Source organism: Saimiri boliviensis, chromosome 17 (assembly GCF_048565385.1).
Source record: "Saimiri boliviensis isolate mSaiBol1 chromosome 17, mSaiBol1.pri, whole genome shotgun sequence".
Taxonomy (NCBI): domain Eukaryota; kingdom Metazoa; phylum Chordata; class Mammalia; order Primates; family Cebidae; genus Saimiri; species Saimiri boliviensis.
In genome coordinates, this window is record NC_133465.1 from 56,118,637 (window position 1) to 56,137,426 (window position 18,790).

General features: G+C 39.7%; 1 protein-coding gene across 3 annotated transcripts in view; it reads left to right on the forward strand.

The window, feature by feature from the left end:
* Nucleotides 1-18,790, forward strand: part of HELZ (helicase with zinc finger) — a 174,019-nt gene that overhangs the window by 146,654 nt on the left and 8,575 nt on the right. For all 3 annotated transcript variants that reach the window (XM_074388875.1, XM_010342501.3, XM_074388876.1), the window contains one exon: nucleotides 14,318-14,570. In XM_074388875.1, coding sequence (XP_074244976.1) covers nucleotides 14,318-14,570 — 253 coding nt within the window. The remainder of the gene's footprint in view (nucleotides 1-14,317; nucleotides 14,571-18,790) is intronic.

Sequence of the window (18,790 nt, forward strand, 5' to 3'; positions counted from 1 at the left end):
AAGTCTCTTGCTTTAAATGAAAAACTAGAAATGGTTAAGCTTAATGAGAATGGCATGTCAAAAGCTGAGACTGGCCAAAAGCTAGGCCTCTTATGCCAGGTTAGCCAAGCTGGGAATGCAAAGGAAAAGTTCTTGAGGAAAATTAAAAGTGCTACTTCAGTGACTATACTGATGATAAGAATGTAATGCAATAGCCTTATTGTTGATGTGGAGAAAGTTTGAGTGGTCTGGATAGAAGATCAAACCAGCCACAGCCACAACATTCCCTTAAGCCAAAGCCTAGTCCAGAGCAAGGCCCACATTCTCTTCAATTCTGTGAAGGCTGAGATAGATGAAGCTGCAGAAGAAAAGTTGAAAGCTAGCAGAGGTTGGTTCATGAGGTTTAAGGAAAGAAGCAATCTCCATAACATAAAAGTGCAAGGTAAAACAGCAAGTGCTGATACAGAAGCTACAACAGTTATCCAGAAGATATAGCTAAGATCATTGATGAAGATGGCTACACCAAACAACAGTTTTTTTTTTTTTGTAGACAAAACAGACTTTTACTGGAAGAAGATGCTGTCTAGGACTTTCTTAGGTAGAGAAGAACAAGTCAATACCTGGCTTCAAAGCTTCAAGGAACAGGCTGACTCTTGTTAGGAACGAATGCAGCTGGTTAAGTGACTTTAAGTTGAAGCCAGTGCTTGTTTCCCATTCCAAAAATCCTAGGGCTTTGAAGAGTGATGCTGAATCTATGCTGTCTGTGCTTGATAAATGGAACAGTAAAGCCTGGATGACAGCAAATCCATTTACAGCATGGTTTACTAATGTTTTAAGCCCACTATTGAGACTTACTGCTCTACTGGGGGTGGTGGAGGGGGAAGGATTTTTTAAAAAAGATTCCTTTCAAAATATTACTGCTCATTGACAATACATTTGGTCACCCAAGAACTCTGATGGAGCTGTACAAGGAGATGAATATTGTTTTTATGCCTGCTAACACATGCATTCTGCAGCCCATGGATAAAGGAGTAACTTCAAGTCTTACTATCTTCAAAGTACATTTCACAAGGCTATTGATAGTGATTCCTCTGATGGATCTGGGCAAAGTAAATTAAAAACCTTCTGGAAAGGATTCACTGTTCTAGATGACATTAGTGTTTCTCTGGCTAAAAAATTTAAGAACAAAAATATATACTGTATTGCTAAAAAATGCTTTATTTTTATGATTCTTGGGAAGAGGTCAAAATGTTAATATTAATAGGAATTTGGAAGAAGTTGATTCCATCACCATGGATGACTTTGAGGGGTTCAAGACTTCAGTAGGGGAAGTAACCTGCAAATGTGGAAATAGCAAGAGAACTGGAATTAAAAATAGAGCCTGAAGATATGACTAATTTGCTGTAATCTTACGATTAAACTTGGATAGATGAGGAATTTCTTCCCTTTTTTTTTTTTTTTTTTTTTTTTTGAGGAAAAGGGTCTTGCTCTGTCACCCAGGCTGCAGTGCAGTGGTGCAATCATGACTCAACTGCAGCCTTGACCTCCTGGACCCCAGCAATCCTCCCACCTCAGCCTCCTGAGTAGCTGGGACTACAGGCACATACCACCATACCTGGCTAATTTTTCTGTTTTTCGTGTGTGTGTGTGTGTGTGTGTGTGTGTGTGTGTGTGTGTGTCTCACTGTGTTATCTAGGCTTGACTTGAACTCCTGGACTCAAGTGATCCTTTCACCTTGGCCTCCCAAAGTTTTGGGATTACAGGCGTGAACCACTGAGCCCAGTGAAGAGTGTCTTATTATGGATGAGCAAAGAAAGTGGATTTTTGAGATGGACTCTATTCCTGGGAAGATGCTGTGAACATTGTTGAAATCACAATGAAGGATTTAGAATATTCCATAAACTTAGTTGATAAAATACTGTCAAGGTTTAAGAAGACCGACTCCCATTTTGAAAGAAGTTCTGTGAGTAAAATGCCATCAGACAACTTTGCGTGCTATAAGGAAATCTTTTGGGAAAGAAAGAGTCAACTGATGAAGCAAACTTTGTTACCTTAATTTTAAAAATTGCCACAGCCATCCCAGCCTTCAGCAACCACCACACTGGTCAACGAGCAGCCATCAACATCAAGGCAAGATCCTCCACCAACAAAAAGATTATGACTTCTTGAAAGTTCATATAAGTGTTAGCATTTTTTAGCAATGCAATCACAAGCATTACATTATTTTAAAATTAGGTATATACATTAAAAAAAAATGTCTTAAAGAGACAGTGTCTCACTGTGTTGCAGAGGCTGGAGTGCAGTGGCTATTCACAGGTGCGCTCATGGCTCACTTAAGCCTCAAACTCATGGACTCAAGTGATCCTTCCTTTTCAGCCTCCCAAGTAGTTGGGCCAGCAGGGGTGTGTCATGGTGCCTGCCTTTATACATTTTTTTTTTTAAAACATATAATGCTATTGCATTCTTAATAGATTATGATACAGTAAATCTCCTTAAACTGATGAGCAACTTCAGCAAAGTCTCAGGATACAAAATCAGTGTGTAGAAATTACAAACATTCCTATACAACAAATATAGACTTAAAGAGAGCCAAATCAAGAATAAACTGCCATTCACAATTGCTACAAAGAGAACAAAATACCTAGGAATAACAACTAATAAAGGATGTGAAGGACCTCTTCAAGGAGGACTACAAACCACTACTCAAGGAAATATGAGAGGACACAAACAGATGGAAAAACATTCCATGCTCATGGTTAAGAACAATCAGTATTGTGAAAATGGCTATACTGCCCAAAGTAATTTATAGATTTTATATTCCCATCAAGCTACCTATGACCCTCTTCACAGAACTGGAAAAAAAACCACCTTAAACTTCATATGGAACCAAAAGAGAGCCCACATAGCCAAGACAATTCTAAGCAAAAAGAACAAAGCTAGAGGCATCACGCTACCTGACTTCACACTGTACTACAAGGCTACAGTAATCAAAACAGCATGGTACTGGTACCAAAACAGAGATGTAGATCCATGGAACAGAACAGAGGCCTCAGAGGCAACGCCACACATCTACAACCATCTGATCTTTGACAAACCTGAGAAAAACAAGCACTGGGGAAAGGATTCCCTGCTAAATAAATGGTGTCGGGAAAACTGGCTAGCCATGTGCAGAAAGCAGAAACTGGACCCCTTCCTGAAACCTTCCACTAAAATTAACTCCAGATTAAGATCTAAACATAAGACCTAACACCATAAAAACCCTGGAAGAAAATCCAGGCAAAACCATTCAGGACATAGGCATAAGCAAGGACTTGATGACTAAAACACCAAAAGCATTGGCAACAAAAGGCAAAATAGACAAATGGGACCTAATTAAACTCCAGAGCTTCTGTACAGCAAAGGAAACAATTATTAGAGTGAACTGGCAACCAACAGAATGGGAAAAAAATTTTGCAATCTACTTATCTGAGAAAGGGCTAATATCCAGAACCTACAGAGAACTAAAACAGATTTACAAGAAAAAAAAAAAAAAAAAAAAACATTCAAAAGTGGGCAAAGGATATGAACACTTTACAAAAGAAGACTTATATGAGGCCAAGAAACACATGAAAAAATGCTGATCATCACTGGTCATTAGAGAAATGCAAATCAAAACCACATTGAGATAACATCTCATGCCAGTTAGAATGGTGATCATTAAAAAATCTGGAGACAACAGATGCTGGAGAGAATGTGAAGAAATAGGAACACTTCTACACTGTTGGTGGGAGTGTAAATTAGTTCAACCATTGTGGAATACAGTGTGGCGATTCCTCAAGGACCTAGAAATAGAAATTCCATTTGACTCAGCAATCCCATTACTGGGTATATATCCAGAGGATTATAAATTGTTTTCTTATAAAGACACATGCACATGTATGTTCGTTGTGGCACTGGAACCAACACAAATGCCCATCAATGATAGAACAATGAGAACACATGGACACAGGGAGGGGAGCATCACACACTGGGGTCTGTTGAGGGGGAATAGGGGAGGGACAGCAGAGGGTAGGGAGGTTGGGGAGGGATAACATGGGGAGAAATGCCAGATAAACAGGTGACAGGGAGGTGGGAGCAGCAAACCACATTGCCATGTAGGTACCTATGCAACAATCCTGCATATTCTGCACATGTACCCCAGAACCTACCTAAATGCAGTAAAATATATATATTTTTAAAAATAATAATTTTTATATGAACTGGAAAAGCAAAAAGTTCATGTGATTTACATTATTGCAGTAGTTTGGAACCAAACCTGCAGTATTTCCAAGGTATGCCTGTATCTCTCTCTCTCTCTCTTTTTTTTTTTTTTTTTTTTTGAGAGTGGGTCTCCCTCTGTCACCCAGGCTGGAGTGCAGTGGTACGATCGGAGCTCACCGCAGCCTTCACCTTCCAGGCTCAAGCGATCCTCCTACCTCAGCCCCCCCAGGTGGCTGGGACTACAGGCACATGCTGCCATGCTGAGCTAATTTTTGTATTTTTTGGTGGAGACGGGGTTTCCCTGTGTTAGAAACAAATTCAGGATCTACTTTGCAGGCAGAACCTACAGGAATTCTTGATGTATAGGATATGATTTGAAATGAAGTAAGATTTAAACTTGAGTTCCTCAGTCCTGTTAGGCTCGTTTTGATTGACCTGGAGCTCCTGTGGCAAGGTGCTGCCTTACTAAACAGTACAGACACAGAAAATTCCCATCGTCATAGGAAATGGGTTTGGACAACATTGCTTTAGAGAAGGACTCATGTCTTTCAACTGTATGAAATTGTCTACTATTATTAATTTTTCTTTGATAATTTTCTAGCATTATTTTTCTCCGTGTCTCACTTTCTGAAACTGATTCTCCAAATCTTTATTTCCTGTCATAGTTTGATACATTTGTATTTTTTCTTACTTTCAGGAAGATTTCCTTGATTTTATCTATAAACTCTTCTATTGAATTTAATATTTGAGCCCTCAAGTTTTAAACTCAAAAGAGTTCTTTATTCTGAGCTTTCCCTGTTTTTATAACATCTTGTTTTCCAAATGCAGTGCCTTTTCTGAGAACACCAATTAGAGGGTTTGTTATTGTTTTGTTTTTGATTTTTAATCAGAACTAAAACAATATTCTAAAATATTTTTAAACATCACTATTGTTTCTTTCTGGGCCTCCTTTTTTTTTGAGATGGAGTCTCGCTCTGTCACCAGGCTGGAGTGCAGTGGCGTGATCTTGGCTTATTGCAACCTCTACCTCCATGGTTCAAGCAATTCTCCTGCCTCAGCCTCCCGAGTAGCTGGGACCACAGGCGCGCCACCATACCCAACTAATTTTTGTATTTTTGGTAGAGACTGGGTTTCACCATGTTGGCCAGGCTGGTCTTGATCTCTTGACCTCATGATCCACCCAACTCAGTCTCCCTAAGTGCTGGGATTATAGGTATGAGCCACCACACCCGGCCTGGTCCTCCGTTTTTTCAGCTTGTTTATCTAGGACCATCTTTTATACTGGAGACCTTTTTTAAAAGTCTGGTAATCCTTGATTATCTTTTTTTTTGAGATGGAGTTTTGCTCTGTTGCTTAGGCTGGAGTGCAGTGGCGTGATGTCGGCTCACTGCAACCTCTGCCTCCTAGGTTCAAGCAATTCTCCTACCTCAGCCTCCCGAGTAGCTGGGATTACAGTCACCCACCACCACACCTGGCTAATTTTTGTATTTTAGTAGAGATGGGGTTTCACCATATTAGCCAGGCTGGTCTCAAACTCCTGACCTCGGGTGATCCACCCACCTCGGGCTCCCAAAGTACTGGGATTACAGGTGTGAGCCATCATGCCCAGAGGCTTAATTATTTTTCACTAACAAGCAACTTGAGAGTTTTGTGTATATCACAGGATGCATTGCCTGACAGGCCTTTTGCTGGGGGTTTTTAGTGCTTGAATCTATGTGGAGCCCTTTGCTTTTCCTGGATTTTTGCGTGTCTGTCTCCTTATCTTTTGTCTGTATTGTAGGTACCTGGCTGCCTGTGTCCCACTGTGGTTATGGGGAGGAGTATAATATGAGTCCAGCTGTTGCCTGTATAGACTTTCATTTAACCCCCCTAATTTTATCTTTTCGTCTTCCTTTCATTTTATAATAGTTGGCCATTTCTGAGGCCCAAGCCTCTGGGGAATTCTGCTAGGTGAATTGTTTCCCTTCTTGGGTGGTAGCTACAGTTTCATTCTTCCACAGACACCAGTCCTCCACCCAGTCTCCATGTATTCCAGAAATGTGCGTGCTATTGATGGCCAGTCTTATGGTCTTGATTGCTGTATATCTTTTCTATTTATTTATTGTATTTTAGTGGAGTTGGGCCAATTGCCACCATTAACTGGGAATCATGCTTTTTTTTTGAGATGGAGTTTCTCTCTTGTTACCCAGGCTGGAGTGCAATGGCGCGATCTCAGCTCACCGCAACCTCCGCCTCCTGGGTTCAGGCAATTCTCCTACCTCAGCCTCCTGAGTAGCTGGGATTACAGGCACGTGCCACCACGCCCAGCTAATTTTTTGTATTTTTAGTAGAGACGGGGTTTCACCATGTTGACCAGGATGGTCTCGATCTCTTGACCTCGTGATCCACCCGCCTCGGCCTCCCAAAGTGCTAGGATTACAGGCTTGAGCCACCGCGCCCGGCCAGAATCATGCTTTTAAAAAATCATTTTATAATTTATCAAGTGCTTTGCAATATATTACGTCACATGAATCCACAGATGTGAGTGTTGTAAGCTACAGTTTATCCATCACACATTATCTGAATTGTTAATAAATTGATTGCTTTTAATCTTATAATGATATTCCTCTCCTTTCTCCATCCTAGTTTCTTTCTCTCAAGGGAACTGTATCTGACTACCAAACTGTAGCATATTGCTTTAAAGAGAAAATGGTAATTGTGGGAAGAGCTAAACTGAAATAAGTTAGTAGACCCTACGTGTTCTATAATCAGGGATTTCTTCCTGCAATCTTGGGGAAATTAGATTAATTTTAAGTAAATGAAGAAAAATCGCAGCTTATTAAATCTGATGTTATAAGAGTTTTCGTAACGTGGAAAGATACCTATGTATGATATTTTAGTGAAAAATTACCAGGCAGTATGTAATGTCTCATTTTAAATTATATATTTAAAGATGTGCATAATATCCAGTTTTCCTACTTTAGCTATGTTGTTGATCATTATGTTTCAGTGATCAGATGATGTCATTCAGATCCATTGATTTTAAACGTTCCCAGCAATCTTTTAGATTTTAGCAGCTGTTGGTGGTTGTTGCTTAGGTTTATTGTTTCATTAGAGATGGCAAAATGATGATTTAAAACTTCCTTGAATTTGTTTTATATTTATTTTACAAAGGAGAACTTTTCCTCATAAAATACAGTCTATATAAAAAAAGGGCAGGATAAATGTTTAATCCTTGCCCTTTATTAGTCAATTTTCAGAATATTGAATTGAGGCCTTAGCAGGCCTCAGGATGACCATCGAGCCTTTTTACCCCTTCCTTTTTCACTTTGAATATTTATTATTCAGTATCATTATGTATTTGAGTTTTTACTTTATTCTAGTCATTATACATTTTGACACCTTGTTCCCTATCTTTGACCAATGGAAGCTTCTTCATTAGAAATATTAGAAATGTTGGCCGGGCGCAGTGGCTCAAGCCTGTAATCCCAGCACTTTGGGAGGCCGAGTCGGGTGGATCACGAGGTCAAGAGATCGAGACCATCCTGGTCAACATGGTGAAACCCCGTCTCTACTAAAAATACAAAAAAAAAAATTAGCTGGGCGTGGTGGCGCGTGCCTGTAATCCCAGCTACTCAGGAGGCTAAGGCAGGAGAATTGCCTGAGCCCAGGAGGCGGAGGTTGCGGTGAGCCGAGATCGCGCCATTGCACTCCAGCCTGGGTAACAAGAGCGAAACTCCGTCTCAAAAAAAAAAAAAGAAATATTAGAAATGTTTTACATTGAATGAAAATGGAAACATTGTCCTAATTTGCGTGATGCAGCTCAATGTCAGAGGGAAATTCATAGCTTATATTAGAATTTAATCAAAGCATATATTTGAAAAGAAGATGTCAGATCAGTAGTCGAAACTTTTACCCCAAGAAATTAGAAAAGGAAGAGCAAAATAAATTCACATCAAGCAGAGGGAAGGGAGTTTTAAAGATGAGAACACAATTTAATACAATTCACAACAGAAAAGCAATAAAGGAAAATCAGTGAAACCCAGTTAGTTTTTCAGAAAGATCAGTAAAATTGACAAACCTTTAGCAAGATCGACAAAGACAAAAAGAGGGTGCAGGCGGCATATGCTGGGAAGGAGACTGGGGCCCTACAGACCCCGGAGACATTGAAAGGACGGAAATGAGGGAGCTCTCCAGACAACTCTGTGCATGTACATTCAACAGCACAGATAAAATGAACCACTTCCTTGGATGCCACAGACTACAAAACCTCACCAACGATGAAATAGATGGCATATGGATAGTCTTACAACTGTTAAAGAAATCGAATTTGTAATTAAAACCTTCTAAAAAAGACATCTCCAGGCCCAAATGGTTTTAGCATGGAATTCCTCCAAAAATATAAAGAAGAAAAACCACCAACTTAAACACAAGTTTTTCAAGAGAATAGGACACTTCTCAATTTATTGTATATAGCCAACATTATTGTGATACCAAAACTAGATAAAAACAGTACAAAAAAGAAAATCACAGATCCATTTTCACGAATATCAATGTAAGCATTCTCAGCAAGACATTAGTCATTTGAACTTAGCAATACGTGGAAAGAATAATTTACTATGACCATGGGGGACTTATTCCCAGAATGCAAGGCTAGTGTGGTATTTGAAAATTAATGTAACATAGCTTACTAACAACCTAAAGAGAAAAATCACACAATCGTATCAATAGACATAGAAGAAAAACTACATACACTTGACAAAATGCATGATCCACTCATGATGAAACTCTTGGTAAACTAGAAGTGGAAAGGAACTTCTTGACCTTGTTAAAGGGCATCTATAACAGTCCTGCAGCTACCATCAGACTTGAGATACTTAATGCTTCTAAGATTAGGAACAAGGCAAGATGCTTGCTCTCATCACTCCTCTTCAACATTGTGCTGGAAGTCTTAGCCAGTGCAATAAGGCAAGGAAATAAATGGCACAGGGACTGGGAAGGAAGAAATGAAGCTGTCTCCGTTTGCAGATGACATGGTTGTCAGTATAGAAAAAGCCCAAGAAATCTCCCAAAAAACAAACAGGGAAAATCCTGTAACTAATGTGAATTTAGCAAGGTCACAGGATATAAGGTCAACACACACACACAAAGTCAATCTTATAATATAATCTTCAATATATCTAATTTTAAAAGCAGTAAAAATTTTTCAAGTTTCTGTTTTGCTTTTCTGACATAAAAGATTAATTATATTCATAACAATGTGAAATTGAATTTCATATTTTATCTACACATTTATCTCTGTCAGTAGCTGTTTAGAAGCTGCTTTCCTGCCTCTTGACTCGGGGCAGCCAGTCTAGGCCCATTTTCTTCCCTAGTTTACATCCTAGTGTTTCCATCTACTTTGACTTAATACTCTCAGTGCTTACACCTACAATTTCCACATTTAATTTGCTTGATAATGTCTGCTTGTGCTATTTTATATTTCCAGAAGCCATCCTGCTACTGCTTTGCTAATTCATCTCTCTGCCTTCTTTTTAATCCACCTTCCAGTTCCTGATTTCCAATTATTGCTAACAACAATGGTAAAAGAACAATTTCTGAGAGGCATAATTGACCACAGCCTGAGTAGCAAATTTATTATTTGCTAGCCAAGAAAAGAAAAGAGGAAAAAGAAAGGGGCAATAAAAATCCAATCCCTTCTTTGTCTCTTTTGATTTTTGTTGGTTTAAAGTCCGTTTTATCATAGGCTAGGATTGCCACCCCTGGTTTTTTTTGCTCTCCATTTGCTTAGTAAATCTTCTTCTATCCCTTTATTTTGAGTCTATGTGTGTCTTTGCATGTGACATGGGTCTCCTGAATACAGCATACCCATGGTTCTTGGCTTTTTATCCAATTTGCCAGTCTGTTTCTTTTGATTGGGGCATTTAGTTAACCATTTACATTTATATTAATACTATTATGTGTGAATTTGATCCTGCCATTTTTTTACTGGTTGGTTGTTTTGCCCTTTGGTTGGCATTATTTCTTCATTGCGTCATTGGTCTTTACCATTTCGTTCTTTTTTTGCAGTAGCTGGTACTGGTTTTTCCTTTCTGTGCTTAGTGCTTCCTTCAGGAGCTCTTGTAGGGCAGGTCTGGTAGTGACAAAATCTCTCAGTAATTGCTTGTCCAATCAACAAGGAAATCTAGGACTTGAATGCAGATCCGGACCAAGCGAACTTAATAGGCATTTACAGAACTCTCAACCCCAAATCCACAGAATATACATTCTTCTCAGCACTACATTGCACTTAGTCTAAAATTGACCACATAATTGCAAGAAAATCACTCCTCAGCAAATGCAAAAGAACGGAAAATCATTAGCAGTCTCAGACCACAGTGCAATCAAATTGGAACTCAGGATTAAGAAACTAACTCAAAACTGCACAACTTCATGGAAAATGAACAACTGGCTCCTGAATGTCGACTGGATAAGCAATGAAATGAAGACAGAAATAAAGATGTTCTTTGAAACCACCAAGAACAAAGACACAACATACCAGAATCTCTGGGACACATTTAAAGCAGTGTCTAGAGGGAAATTCATAGCAATAAATACCCACATGAGGAGCAAGGAAAGGTCTAAAATCAACACCCTGTCTTCAAAATTGAAAGAGAAGCAAGATTAAAAAAACTCAAAACCCAGCAGAAGACAAGAAATAACTAAGATCACAGCAGAACTGAAGGAGATAAGAGACACAAAAAAACCCTTCAAAAAATCAACAAATCCAGGAGCTGTTTTTTTGAAAAGATCAACAAAATAGGTAGACCACTAGCCAGACTAATAAAAAAGAAGAGAGAGAAGAATCAAATAGATGGCAATAAAAAACAACAAAGGGGACATCACCACTGATTCCACAGAAATATAAACTACCATCAGAGATTACTACAAACAACTCTATGCACACGAACCAGTAAATCTGCAAGAAATGGGTAAATTCCTGGACACTTGCACTCTCCCAAGACTAAACCAGGAAGAAGTTGAAGCCCTGAATAGACCAATAACAAGGGCTGAAGTTGAGCCTACTAACTAAAAAAAGCCCAGGTCGAGAGGGGTTTATTGCTGAATTCTACTAGATGTACAAAGAGGAGCTGGTACCATTCCTTCTGAAACTATTCCAAACAATACAAAAAGAGGGAATTCTATTTGCAGACAGCATGATTGTATATTTAGAAGACCTCATTGTCTCAGCCCAAAATTTCCTGAAACTGATAAGCAGCTTCAGCGAAGTCTCAGGATACAAAATAAATGTGCAGAAATCACAAGCACCAATAAAGACACCAATAAAGACATAGACCAGTGGAACAGAACAGAGGCCTCAGAGCCAACACCACACATCTACAGTCATCTGATCTTTGACAAACCTGAGAAAAACAAGCAATGGGGAAAGGATTCCCTGTTTAATAAATGGTGTTGAGAAAACTGGCTAGCAATGTGCAGAAGGCAGAAACTGGACCCTTTCTTGACACCTTACACTAAAATTAACTCCAGATGGATTAAAGGTCTAAACATAAGACCTAACACCATAAAAATCCTAGAAGAAAACCTAGGCAAAACCATTCAGGACATAGGCGTAGGCAAGGACTTCATGGCAGCAAAAGCCAAAATAGACAAATGGGATCTAATTAAACTCCAGAGCTTCTGTACAGCAAAGGAAACAATCATTAGAGTGAACCAGCAATCAACAGAATGGGAAAAAATTTTTGCAATTTACCCATCTGACAAAGGGCTAATATCCAGAATCTACAAAGAACTAAAACAGATTTATAAGAAACAAACAAACCAACCCATTCAAAAGTGGGCAAAGGATATGAACAGACACTTTACAAAAGAAGACATATATGAGGCCAACAAACATACGGAAAAATGCTCCTCATCACTGGTCATTAGAGAAATACAGATCAAAACTGCATTGAGATACCATCTCATGCCAGTTAGAATGGTGATCATTAAAAAATCCAGAGACAGCAGACGCTGGAGAGGATGTGGAGAAATAGGAACACTTCTACACTGTTGGTGGGAGTGCAAATTAGTTCAACCATTGTGGAATACAGTGTGGCGATTCCTCAAGGACCTAGAAATAGAAATTCCATTTGACCCAGCAATCCCATTACTGGGTATATACCCTAAGAATTATAAATTGTTCTCTTATAAAGACACATGCACACGTATGTTCATTGTGGCACTGTTTACAATAGCAAAGACCTGGAACCAACCCAAATGTCCATCAACGATAGACTGGATAAAGAAAATGTGGCACATATACACCATAGAATATTACGCAGCCATAAAAAACGATGAGTTTGTGTCCTTCATAGGGACATGGATGAATCTGGAAACCATCATTCTCAGCAAAGTGACACAAGAACAGAAAACCAAACTGCTTATTCTCACTCATAGGCGGGTGTTGAACAATTAGAACACGTGGACACAGGGAGGGCAACATCACACACTGCATTCAGTTGCAGGGGCTAGAGGAGGGACGGCAAGGGTGGAGAGCGTGAAGAGGGATAACGTGGGGAGAAATACCAGATATAGGTGATGGGGGGATGAAGGCAGCAAAGCATCTTGCCATGTATGTACCTGTGCCACAATCCTGCATGATCTGCACATGTACCCCAGAACCTAAAGTATAATTTTAAAAAATAAAATAAAATAAAAAAAATCCAATCCCGTTCTGTCATTTGAGACTGAACATGGAATCTTATCTTTATATATTACATTAAAATAATTATATAGCAATGAACCCTTCCTGTGTGCCAAGAACTGTTGTAAATGCTATGCATACTTATTTAACTCTCCCAACAATCCCAGGATGTGGGGACTGTGGGTGAATCATGTTAGAAAGAAGTTAAATCGGCCGGGCGCGGTGGCTCAAGCCTGTAATCCCAGCACTTTGGGAGGCCGAGGCGGGTGGATCACGAGGTCGAGAGATCGAGACCATCCTGGTCAACATGGTGAAACCCCGTCTCTACTAAAAATACAAAAAACTAGCTGGGCATGGTGGCGCGTGCCTGTAATCCCAGCTACTCAGGAGGCTGAGGCAGGAGAATTGCCTGAGCCCAGGAGGCGGAGGTTGCAGTGAGCCGAGATCGCACCATTGCACTCCAACCTGGGCAACAAGAGCGAAACTCCGTCTCAAAAAAAAAAAGAAGTTAAATCAATTGCCCAAGGTGACACTGCCAATAAAAGTCAGAGCCGGAAGCCTAACCCAGATGGTCTGGCTTTTGATGGAGGCTGATACCTAACCACTGCTCTGTACTGCCTTGCCATTAGAACTGACTGTGAATATTGATCACAAGAGTCTGGCAAGAACACATTAAACAGCACTTGGGTAACAACAACAAAAAAATCTTTTGGCTCCCACATAGATCTTGTTGAAAGAGTTAAAGGAATTTGGGTTGTGCAAATGGAGTTTAGGGAGGAGAAAATACACTGGGTAAATTAATTGGGTTTCAAACATATAAAAGATTTTTTGAATAAATGAATAAGTATTCTGTATTATTTTAGGTTTGAGTGGAGTCCAGTCAGGAGTATTTATGTTGGATGGGAGGAATCAGATCTTGCCATCAGGTCTAAAGAAAAATAAATTGTGAGGTTAGGAGGAAGGCCAGAGCCCAAGAGATAAGTCTAGAATAGATGACTCTGCTCAAGAAGGCCAGGACTCAATTGACTATACTTCACCCATTTAATTTTGAGCAGATTTGCTCTTTCATGCTTTTTCTTAATCTACTGTTATCTAAAGTGTCAATAGGATTTTAGAAGTGAAAACAACTACTTCAGTTCCCATATTCTATAGATAAGAAAACAGAATTGGAAATCAGACATGTATTGTCAGGAGTTTGCAGTGAGGAACAGAACTGAGTTTTGAGCCCAGGTGTTCCGACATTATGTCAAGAGCCTAGCCTGCCATCTCCCCGCCTCTTTTTCTTTTTGGTGGAAGTAGGGTGGAGGGAGGGTTTCTCAGTCACGGCATATTCTTGAGAATTTCTACTTTATGTAGTGAGATTGCTGTGGAATGAAAAGAAAGGACTATGGCACAGGGGCACAGATTTATGAAATGCTCTTTTTCTTTGTGTAGTATGAGCCCAGAGGACCTGGTCGGCCCTTGTACCAAAGAAGAATCTCATCTAGCTCAGTTCAACCTTGTTCTGAAGAAGTAAGCACTCCTCAAGACAGTCTGGCTCAGTGTAAAGAGCTTCAGGACCACAGTAACCAATCTTCTTTCAACTTTTCATCCCCGGAGGCCTGGGTAAACAGCACCTCATCTACTCCCTATCAGAACATTCCGTGCAATGGATCCAGCAGGACAGCTCAGCCCAGAGAGTTGACAGGTAAGACAGAGTGGGTGGGTAAAACGAATCTCTACTCCTCAGTTCCCAGATATCTGTGGAGTTTTTCTTCTACACCCGTACCCCTAATTTTCATTATCATCACTGAACAGTATTTAATAATGCCAATAGCTCATAGGTGTGCAATTTAGGACTGTATTGATTCCATATATATATATATATATATATATATATATATAATTTTTTTTTTTTTTGAAACAGAATTTCACTCTTGTTGCCTAGGCTGGAGTACAATGGCACAGTCTCAGCTCACTGCAACGTCTACCTCCTGGGTTCAGGCTATTCTCTTGCCTCAGCCTCCCAAGTAGTGGGGATTACAGGCATGCACACCCAAGCCTGGCTAATTTTTTGTATGTAGAGACTGGATTTCACCATGTTGGCCAGGCTGGTTTCAAACTCCTGACTTCAGGTGATCCACCCGCCTCGGCTTCCCAAAGTGCTGGAATCATAGGTGTGAGCCACTTTACCAGGTCGATAATTTTATGTCTGGAAGGTTAGTAGATCTATCCATATATAGAAACTGATCATTTTGACCTGTGATGAAATGAAAGAAGAAATGGGTCTTAAAACATGTCTCTGAATAGATAGACTCACCTTTGCTTGGGAAAAGTTTGTTTTCTGCTTTTTGGTTTTTTCCTTCAGGGGAGCAGGTGGGAGTTGCTTACATTAATATGTTTTCAAGGATTCATTGTCAGTAAAGTGTTGATAATTTGCTATATAGTAGAGTCTGGCTACAAGAGAGACTAGTAAAGTCTAACATTTTGAGATTTAGGAATCCTGTGTTTATTCCTTATATTCTGATAAACTGTAGAAGTCCATGGCTAAAGAGCCAAAAAGCCATAGAAAGGGATAGGCATGGATAAGACACTCTAAACTTATACCATATGTTGGAAAGTCGAGAGTCTCCCTCTTTAGCCTTAAAGATGAATGCACTTTTATCTTTCCTATGTTCTCTTTTTTGTAGTGAATGTAAAGGAACTAATTATACTGCTTGAATTCCCTGATTCCTTCTCTTTGTATGCTGTAGACGTTGATGTTTGTGAACAAGTCCAAGATCTTTGTGTGGTGAATTTTTGCCCAGTAGCATCAACTTTTGTATTTGAAACTAATTTTGTTCATCTTTAGTATGTGAATCTATTGTTCCTGTAACTGGCCCATTTTTGAAGATGTGCCACGCAATCATATTTTTAGAACAATAGACGTGGTAGGGCAAAAAATATATATATTTAAAAGCTTTTGCTTTTATTTGCTGGCAAACGACACTGTCATTACAATCTTTAAACATTCTTTAGTACCTGTTATGAGTAAGCTGCTGTATTTGGCCTCGGGTTGCTTTGTCTTTTTGTAGTTGTTTTTGAGACAGGGTCTCACTTTGTCACCCAGGCTGGAGTGGTGCAGTCTCGGCTCACTGCAACCTTTGCACCCCAAACTCAAATGAGCCTCCTGCCTCAGCCTCCCAGGTAGCTGTAACTATAGGCACGTGCCACTATGCCTGGCTAATTTTGGTGTTTATTTTTGTAGAGATGGGGTTGCGCCATGTTTCCCAGGCTGGTCTCAAACTTCTGGACTCAAGCGATCTGCCCACCTCAGCCTCCCAGAGTGCTGGGATTACAGGCATGAGCCACTGTGCCTGGCTGCTTTGTCAGTTTTTGTTTGTTTTTTTGAGACAGAATCTCGCTCTATTGCCCTGGCTAGAGTGCAGTGGTGTGATCTTGGCTCACTGCAACCTCTGCTTTCCGGGCTCAAGCAATTCTCCTGCCTTTCAGCCTCCTGAGTAGCTGAGATTATGGGCACCCGCCACCATGCCCAGCTAATTTTTATATTTTTAATAGAGATGGGGTTTCACCATGTTGTCCAAGGCTGACCTCAAGTGATCCACCCGCCTTGGCCTCCCCCAGTTCTGGGATTACAGGCGTGAGCCTGCTTTGTCACTTTTAAGGTCTAGTATAAATATACTCACTCACGTTATCGTATTTGAATTTCCTGGCAAACATCTACATTACAAATCAGTGATGGTAGTTTGTTACTTTTTTGGTTGTTTTATTATAATTTATTTTTAAGATAACATCATTTCTCTTCTTCTTTTTCTTTTTTTAACCTAAGTTTTAGGGTAGCTTTTGGCCAAAATCAGTAAAAAGCTGACCCAAGCTGATGAGGTAGAAAGTTCCTGAGCAAATGCTCATGTCATTTATGGTATCTTTTCTGCAAATATAAAGTCATTATTTTCTTCATTGCTTGGAGACATGCTGTAGTATTTTTTAGTTGAAAGTATCACTTAGTTAAGCATTGAAAATTAATTCAAAATCATGAGCAACCTGAGTCACAACCTCTTGTTTATCAATTTTTTATTTTTAGAGAATTGTAGTAGTGGTAACAGATATACAATAATTACCTGAGAAACTTCTTACTGAAGTTAGAGATTCATTTCTAGAGCTTGAAGAAAACTGTTTATATTATATTGGTTTGAAATTTTAAAAAGATCATTGTGTTTGATATGGATGTCAATTTACAGTTAAACTGTAAGTCTGAAATAGAAACCCCATCTTTGGCCTTTTTAAATGTTGAATTTCTCATTTTGGCACTCAATACACTTTAAGCTGTTAGTAAATGCTTGTGGAGAAAAAAGATAATGAAATTAGATTCCGTGCAATTAAGGGGATGACCCAGTTGCACAGCGGGGGGTGGGGATAGCTCCTCCAACACAGGTGTGTTTGGTTTCTGTTCACTTACCTGCTGACAAGACATACTTCAGCAGACCTTTTCTTTTTAATGCATGAGATGAAAATTTTAGATTAGATAGAGATGTGTATTTTGAAAAATATTAGTTGTAAGACTAGTGAAATTCATAGTTTCAGAGAATGTTTTCTCTTATTGGGAATATATACATGATTAATTCTTTTTTTTTTTTTTTTTTTTTTTTTCTTGAAACGGAGTTTCGCTCTTGTTACCCAGGCTGGAGTGCAATGGCGCAATCTCGGCTCACCGCAACCTCTGCCTCCTGGGTTCAGGCAATTCTCCTGCCTCAGCCTCCTGAGTAGCTGGGATTACGATTACAGGCACACGCCACCATGCCCAGCTAATGTTTTGTATTTTTAGTAGAGACGGGGTTTCACCACGTTGACCAGGATAGTCTCGATCTCTTGACCTCGTGATCCACCCGCCTCAGCCTCCCAAAGTACTGGGATTACAGGCTTGAGCCACCGCGCCCAGCGACATGATTAATTAAAGCAGTCTTGTATTCGTGGTTAGATAAGGACATGCGCATTAGGTTAAACTGTCTCTAAGCTATTATTTTCTAAGTATTTATTTATAGAAAAGCATTTAAAACTAGGCCGGGTGCGGTGGCTCATGCCTGTAATCCCAGCACTTTGGGAGGCCAACACGAGCGGATCACCTGAGGTCAGGAGCTTGAGACCAACCTGGCCAACCTGCTGAAATGCTGTCTCTACTAAAAATACAAAAATTCACTGGGCATGGTGATGCACACCTGTAATCCCAGCTACTTGGGAGGCTGAGGCAGGAGAATCAATTTAAGCTTAGTGTGATGGGTGGGGTTTCTGTATCTATAGGAAATGGAGAAAGAGATTGTTATCAGTGTCTTTTTTACCCTCCCAGTCTTTCCCCATCTGTTTAAATTCTTCAGGACTCATCCCAGGTTTCATTTTCCCTATGAAAATTCCCTTCTGGCTCTCTCAGAACTCCCTTGGGACCTGTCAGCATTCACTGTTCCACTTCCATTGTTACTTAGCCATGCTTTGGGTTTATATATTATTTCCACAGAAAAATGATAAGTTTATGAAGGGCTGCTCTAACCAACTGTGTACTTTCATAGGTCTAGCACAGCAGTGAATACATAGTAAGTGCTCAATAAATATTTATTGCATTGAGATAATAGTTTAAGGTTTCGGATGGGTAAATGGGCAAATTCCAGATAAGAGAAGCAACCTGTGAGAAAGCAGGAAAAGTGAACTGAGCATGCCTTCCCAGCCTTTTCAATTAAATAGAAGGTCTGTGAGAATATTCACAATTTATCTGAAAAGAGGTAGAGAAGGAAAATAAAGGAGGAAGACCTCAAAGAGCAGAGAATGCAATTTATTATGGAGCCACAGAAAACGTAAACAATACTGATACAGAAATAGAAACATGATTCAGTGGAATAGGAAGACTAGAAAGCCCAGTTACAGATTTCAGTGCACAAAAGA